Source organism: Bidens hawaiensis, unplaced genomic scaffold (genome assembly GCF_021521415.1).
Source record: "Bidens hawaiensis isolate Kalapana, Puna unplaced genomic scaffold, B.hawaiensis_p1.1 tig00004151_1, whole genome shotgun sequence".
In the NCBI taxonomy this organism is placed as follows: domain Eukaryota; kingdom Viridiplantae; phylum Streptophyta; class Magnoliopsida; order Asterales; family Asteraceae; genus Bidens; species Bidens hawaiensis.
In genome coordinates this window covers 582,453-589,732 of record NW_027491246.1, presented here as the reverse complement: position 1 = coordinate 589,732, position 7,280 = coordinate 582,453, and the positions used below count along the sequence as shown (strand labels likewise).

General features: G+C 35.3%; 1 protein-coding gene across 1 annotated transcript; it reads right to left on the bottom strand.

Annotated features, from left to right (window-relative positions):
• Positions 1-227: 227 nt before the first annotated feature.
• On the bottom strand, positions 228-4,085 carry LOC143625612 (ABC transporter G family member STR2-like). Its single transcript, XM_077095899.1, has 3 exons — positions 3,591-4,085; positions 2,668-3,392; positions 228-1,242 (listed from the first exon to the last, which is right to left on the bottom strand). Exons 1-3 carry the CDS (start codon positions 4,074-4,076, stop codon positions 261-263), a joined length of 2,193 nt encoding a protein of 730 aa, XP_076952014.1. The 5' UTR covers positions 4,077-4,085; the 3' UTR covers positions 228-260.
• Between the last annotated feature and the right edge of the window lie 3,195 nt (positions 4,086-7,280).

Genomic DNA, 7,280 nt, shown 5'->3' with positions numbered 1-7,280 from the left:
TTTATGAGTATGTTTTGGTGTTTGTAAACATCTGCAAGTTTTGTGTTTTTTTTGTTACCACCAAATCTCAGAGTCTGTTCGTATGGCCAAATACAACCGTATGATCAACTTCACATGTTATACATGTATATCCTCATATATAATAAGATTAAATAAAACAAAACCTGCAATAATATAAATCCATTCAAGCTAACATTCCTGTTTCTGAACATGTTGTTCTTATTATCACCTAATTCAAGATCACCCTTTTCTTGCAAGACTTATGTCCTCTGGTTCTTTGAAGCAAAACGAAGAACGATATAAAAGAAGATCCTATACAGGACCGCCCATCCCAACATTATGTAAACCTTGACCCATTTCTGATCCTTTTCGTGATAAATGTTCAGTGACTTTAAAATATCAATTCCAGTCACGTTTGTCCCTAAAAGTGTCTGACCAAAAACTTCATCCCTCTGATACTCGTTTATCAAAAGCCCCTCATACGGGTATGTCATTGTCGAAACCTTATTCATCCAACTCCAATAAGCAGGAATATCGTGGCTATTTAAGAAATAACCACAAAACAAGAAAAACAAAGCGGTAAAAGCAATAACCACCGCATACCCGAGAATATAATTGGGGACAACAGAGCTCACAAACATCACAAATGAGTTTGTGGTGAGGAGAGAAACATAGAGGATGACCAAGAAATAAATAAAAGGGCCTTCTAACTTTAATGCAAACCATGTGATAACCGCATATGCCGCAGCCTGGAGTAATAAAAAGGGTAGATAGGTTATTAATCCCGCAATCGTGTATGATGATGCACGATATGCATTATGAGAAGTCTCCCGAATGAATATAAACCGTTCCTGGATAAATGCAGGAACGGCATCATTTGATGAGAAGAATAATAGGGAAACTGTGAAAATGAAGTAGCTGAGGCGACTGGTTATTCCTTGCATTGTTCTTTCGGGTTTCAAGAACAAAGTGGCCATCATGAACCCCATGATGGTCAACACCATTAGCCGTGAAAGAAACAACTCCGGGGTCCTTCGGATGTTTATGAAGTTTCTTCGCATGAGAACCCATGTTTCTTGAAAGAAAGAGTTTGCAAATTTGGGACCTAAATGGCTATATTTTGAAGCATTTGGTGCATTGTTTGGGGTGAGATAGTCATCTTCATTGACTGTGTAGTCACTGCTATGTGGAGTTGGGGTTCCTGCTATAATGTCACTTGAGTATGTGTAGCCGGGAGATGCACTGTATTAGAAGCAACATAAAAAGTTTCGGAAATTTAGATATTAAATTTTGGGAAACACTACTGACTACGCTTCACTTGTAAGACCGTTTCAAAAACAACATAACGTTAGAAGTAATTTGAAAAGAAAAAAAACAATATACTTATAAAACTGATGATTTAAAACAAAACTAGTGAAATATCCTAAGAAATATAGTTGTCAAATGCTAAAAAGGATAACGTTTATATCGATTAAAAACTATAGAAACTAGTAAGGTCGAGGTATGTTAAAAAAAAAGAAGACACCAACATGTGTTTTTATCAATCCAAGAAAAAAAACATCGGTACCGATTTCTTTATCGGTTATGTTCGTCACAAAATTAATAGCAGAACAACAAAAGAAACAAACTACGTCTATAGCTTTTTTTTAATCAAAATTAAAAAATAAAAGCTTTGTGTTAAATTTTAAAGTGTATAACTTTTGAAATAAAAATAAAAACTTTATTGATTTATATTTTGGCCAAACGTTAAGAGTAAAACTTTTGTGTTCAATAAGAAAAAAAAATAATGCATTAATTTAAATAAAAAAAACACTTGTAGTTAAACTTTAAAAAACAAAACTTTTTTTTTAATGTCTAGAAAAAAGAGAACTTACTATTAATAAAAATACTCTGGTGTAACTTGACAATGATAATATACACCAGCAATGTTAATATATATGAACTATGAAAAATATAAATATACATTTTATGAAAAGATATTACCCATTATACATATTATAAACTTCAGCAAAGATGCTTTTTAAATTGAAGAGTGCGGCGGTAAAAAAAAATCGTCGTCTTAAAACTAAAAAAAATTGGTTGTCGTCTTTGTAAAGACAACCTTTTAATGTTAAAGTAAGAGCACTACCTTAGACAAGTGGAATTTTTTAAGACCTAGAGGGGTACCCGTACTAACACAAAAAAATAATGGGAGGTTTGGATGCATTATTTCAACCTCTTAACTTCTCGAAAAAGGTGATTACTCATAAAATTTTAAATTATAACTTATCCCCTCAGACTTTTTAAGTAATACAAACACCTTATACAACTTATATTATTTTTTTAAAAAAAATTTATAAGTTGGGTAAATTAAGCAATCTCAAACAATCCCCTATATAAAGGAGTCTATTAGAACAAAATGAATAGATAGAATGAGATTTGAGAATGAAAAGAAACAGGAAAATAAAAATGAAGAAGAAGCTTTAACTCCAAATCGCCGATTTCAAATAAAGGCAGTGCAAATGGACTCAACAGGCTGGTAATGTAGTCGGTTTAGGTTCGGCCGATGGTCCGGTCTGATTTTTAATGTTGCTAGTGGGTTGTTCTCTATTGTGTAATTATTATTTTTGGGACACAAAAGACTCACAATTTCATTAAACTGATAAATGAATAAACCCTGCAGTTTACCTCGCAGGACGTTGTGTTTTGTGATCACTTCGCTTACTTGTAGGAGTGAATTTAATGGACTCCATGATTCCACTTTGGCTCCATGATTTATTAGTATTCCAAGGGCTTCTTACACTATGATCAAAACCATTTTCTTGATCTGACCGCCCAACGGTTTGTAGGTGAAGCCTCTTTCCAGAGGCGCCTTGGTCATGGCTCGGTTTGCCTCGTCGCGGTGGTGGTGTTGGAGACGGAAGGATAGTCGAAAATGACAACTCATTTTCGTAAAGTTTAGGAGGTTTCATACCCGTAAGAGCAAATTCAGCCATCGCATCGACTCCATATTCAGATTGATCATACTGTTGAATCACATCAATTAAAAACTCTATAGGGTTTTCGCCTTTTGGAAGTTTTCGGCCCATGCGGCCTAGATAGAGCCCCACGTCTTTCGGGGATCCTTGGTACATGAGTTGGCCGCGAGCCAATATAATCAGGTGGTCAAGGAGAAGCAAGATACGGTGTGAAGGCTGATGGATGGTCAGAACAACTGTGCTTCCGGTTCGGGCAATGTCGTGAACCTTCTCGATCACGCTTTGTGCACTAGTTGAGTCTAAACCTGAAGTGGGTTCGTCAAGAAAAAGCAAAGACGGTCCGTGGATGATGTCTACACCTATAGACACCCTACGACGTTCACCCCCTGAAACCCCTCGAGTTCCTTCATCCCCGATGTATGTGTTCCTCGCGGTCTACAATTACACAATTTAATCTTTAAGTGTTGGTGTATGTACCTTCAGCTGGTTTAATCTAGCTGATTGTGTTATCATGATTCTAAGATTAGTTATATTTATCGAAATCAATTTTATCATCTACTGTAACCAATTTGCTAAAATCATATTGATTTTTGTGAAATTGTTATATAAATGAATATATGCTAAGATTCTTACATATAAGCCGAGCTGATCGATCAAAGTCTCTACACGCTGCCTCTTTTCAGACCGTAGGATTGACCCTAACCGAAAATCAGCCGCAAACAATAAAGTTTCATAAACCGTTAGCATTGGGAAGAGCCGATCGTCCTGCATGATGTACGCTGAAGTTCTCTTGATCAGGCTCGGGCTCATCTCGTTCCCATCCAATGACACCTTTCCCTTGAGACTGCCACTAGCAATCCGCCCGGCTAACCCATCCAAAAGAGTGGATTTACCCGCACCACTAGGACCCATAACCGCGGTGATGCACCCTTTTGGTGCATAACCTGTGATCTTATTCAACAAGTCAGCTTCTTGCTTCTCCCATTTTCCATCATCACACTTCTTCCTCTTCATCACCGTATAGGTTAGGCTCATGAACTCTAACCCACCCGTAAAATTCATGGGCTTCACCATATCGATCACCGTATCAGGGCGACTGCCCCTATAATTATGATTCATTTTGAGAGATCTGATATCGAACTTGATTCTATATTTCTTCAAAATTTTTATACAAAACCTTCTTAAATGTTGAAAATTTTTATGAAGATGAAGTTGAAGAAGGAATTAAAAAGGCTTCTTTATTAGAGTTGGATATGTGCATAGAATAATTAGGAGGCAGTTCCAAAGCTTCATTGTTTTATCCGTTACTAACAAATTTCTTGTTTTCTTCATTGCCTGTTTTTGTTACTTTCTTAAAAAATTACCCGCACTAGTTGACAATATTTGGGCTTTTCTAAATGGCTGTCGATAATGAAAACTACGCGATTTTGATAACATCCGCTACGTACGTTAGAAAGAATATTTGTGACAGCATCATTTTCACCGATTGTTAAAAGTACAAATGAAAAGAAGCAAGTATTTCAACTTCAGATGTAGCTGTCAGCAATTTATTTTTCTAGTGGGGTATTTATGATATTTTGGCAAAAACATTTGGATGTTGTGAAATGGAAGAAGGCAATAAGGTGTTGACACTGAACATATCTTTTCTAAATTGAAGCTCTCTTCTAACTTGTTCTGTAACAGGTTTGTTGGCTCAAATTGTTGTCCTTAGATGATATATATGCCAAGGAAGTGTTGGCATCAGAATACTTACAAGGATGAGAGATTTGAAATAATCAAGCAAATACTCTGATTAATATCGAATCAGAGTGCCTACGTAAAGAAATAAACTAGATCTCTTAATCAGAATGACCCGGACATAACAACCACGCCGAGCACTATGGCTCATGATCTATTATCTAGTATTTTGGTACCGCAAGGCATATAATAGGCCAAGCGACGGAACCATATTGATCCTCGAATTTGTTGTTTTTAATTTTTAGTTACAATACCGTAACGACGTAATAGAAACTGACCGAACACCAATTTCTTTTTGTTTTAGTTTCTGTATGAATGTGACGAAAACCAATTGAAGTCACATAGTCTCATCACCTCAACACCGAGGACCGACAACACTCAAATTTAACCAATTTCCGAGTTTGACAGACCGATGTCATCCCATTATATATATGTGTGTGTGTGTGTGTGTGTGTGTGTGTGGGAAGCATAAAATGAAAACTCACTTGAGTTGTGAAAACCCGTGAAAATCCTATGTAACATCGTTTTTTTTTGTTTTTTTTTTGTTACTCACGTAATATATGTTACATTTAATACAAAACATCGAAAAATAAAAAAAAAACATTTTTTTGCTACTTTTTAACATTTTTTTACTAATTTTTTATATGTTTTCTGGAGAGAGAAAATGTTATATATATGTTTATATTTTTTATTAACTTTAATTATGGACCACAAGATTTAAAATTTAATTAAAAACATGTGATTGGGAATGGGTTTTTAGAATTTTCACAACTTAAGTGTGTTTTTATTTTAACCTAACCCTATATATATATATATATATATAAGGATCAAGAGAGAACTCCTTTTTAGGGAGGGAACTATAGAACTCCTAATTAAAGGGTTATTTTTGTAAATGTGCTTACCAATTAAATCTAATACATCGTGAGAACCCCTCTGCCTCGTCTTCCCCATCTCCCCTGCAGCAACCATTGAATATCGATTCTGAACCATAATCATCGATTCTAACCTAATTGGTGATAGATATTGAAGATCAATTCTCTCAATGCATCATTACATGTATGTATTGTTGAAGATCGACTCTTTAGCTTTGATTTCAATTGTTAAAAATTGTAATTGAAGGTTTTTCATTCGTTTATCTGTGTGACATTTGAGCCAAAACAAGGTACACCTCAGTATGTATTTATCGATTAAGCAAATAAACGCTTTTTGCGTAACAAACGAACGATTAACCGAACAGGTCGGGTTATGACCCAGATATCCCGGGGGACCATCTATAAGTGATATACGTTTAATATAAGCTAAAATATTAGTAATATGGCCTTAAACGAAAACATGCTCGTTTAACTACCCGCTATAGATTTAAACGCGAAAGATAGTTACAAACCAAGCATTGCATCATCCGTTAAGCCGAAAAAGACTTACCAAACACTTATTTGAAATGTTTTAAGCGATCCGTGAAAATATTTTCAAATTTTACAAACGTATAATATGTTTTTCTAAATTTACAATAAACTAGCCGAAAAACACTCATTTTCGAACTGTTTGTCGTACCCGATAAACTTTTTGTGCCAAAAACTGAACCCAAAATAAATTTGGACTCGGGATTTCACGTTCGGGCACGCAAAATGTGAAAAGTGGGCCTAAAATGGGCCCATGTGGGCCTTCCTAGTTCCGGCCGCAAGTAAGGGGGGTCCACCTCTTGATATTTTGTTAAAAAGATCTTGTAAACTTATCCTTAGACCATGTATCTTCCCAATCAAGCTATTCCCTGCTGGTTCCCTTCTATTCCAGCCAAAAACCAAGGTGAGGGTTCAAAATTTTGGTGATTTACACTTGATTAAACATGGATTATGCATAAGGATGATAGTTTGATTAGTAAAACTCATGATTAACCATGAAAAACTCTTTAAAATCATCCAAAAATATACTTTGATGCTAAAGCTAGATGGAAATCTGAATCATGATCTTTTTTGGTCATAAACACGGATTAGAGGGTTTAAATGACGTTTTTATGGTTCAAAAGTTCGGTTTTGTACCCTAACCGAAACCCTAAGTTAAGGGGCTGTTTGGTTGATGAAACTTGCTTGGTTTGTGATATAGGACTTGTATCTAGCCTACGTAGGAGCACAAGAGCTTGAAAAGTTGATTAGAAAGGTGGAAATGAACCAAAACCGCTAAGGTAATGCCGAAACACTCGCTTACGGCCTGTTTAGGTTAAGGTTGTGATGTGCATATTTTTAGGTCTTGAAATTTTTCAAAGTCATCAGGGATCATATCATTGAGTCTCTGTTAAAATTTGGTAATTTTTCGACCATTCGAGAATATTTGGCAAATTTATTACCAAATTGAGACGTTTACTTGGGAAAAATAGTTAAAATGCTTGAAAAATTATGAAATTTTGTGGGGAACTCAGATTTGGTATATTTTGATCACATATAAAATTTGGGATCATTTGGAAAAGTTTAAGGGTGTTTTGTGCATATGCGTTCGTATGAATTTTTATAGTCGAATTTGAGCCGAAAAGAATATTGAACAAGCTTATTGCATTTTGGAATTGATACAGGTAGTTTGGGGACATAATTTGAG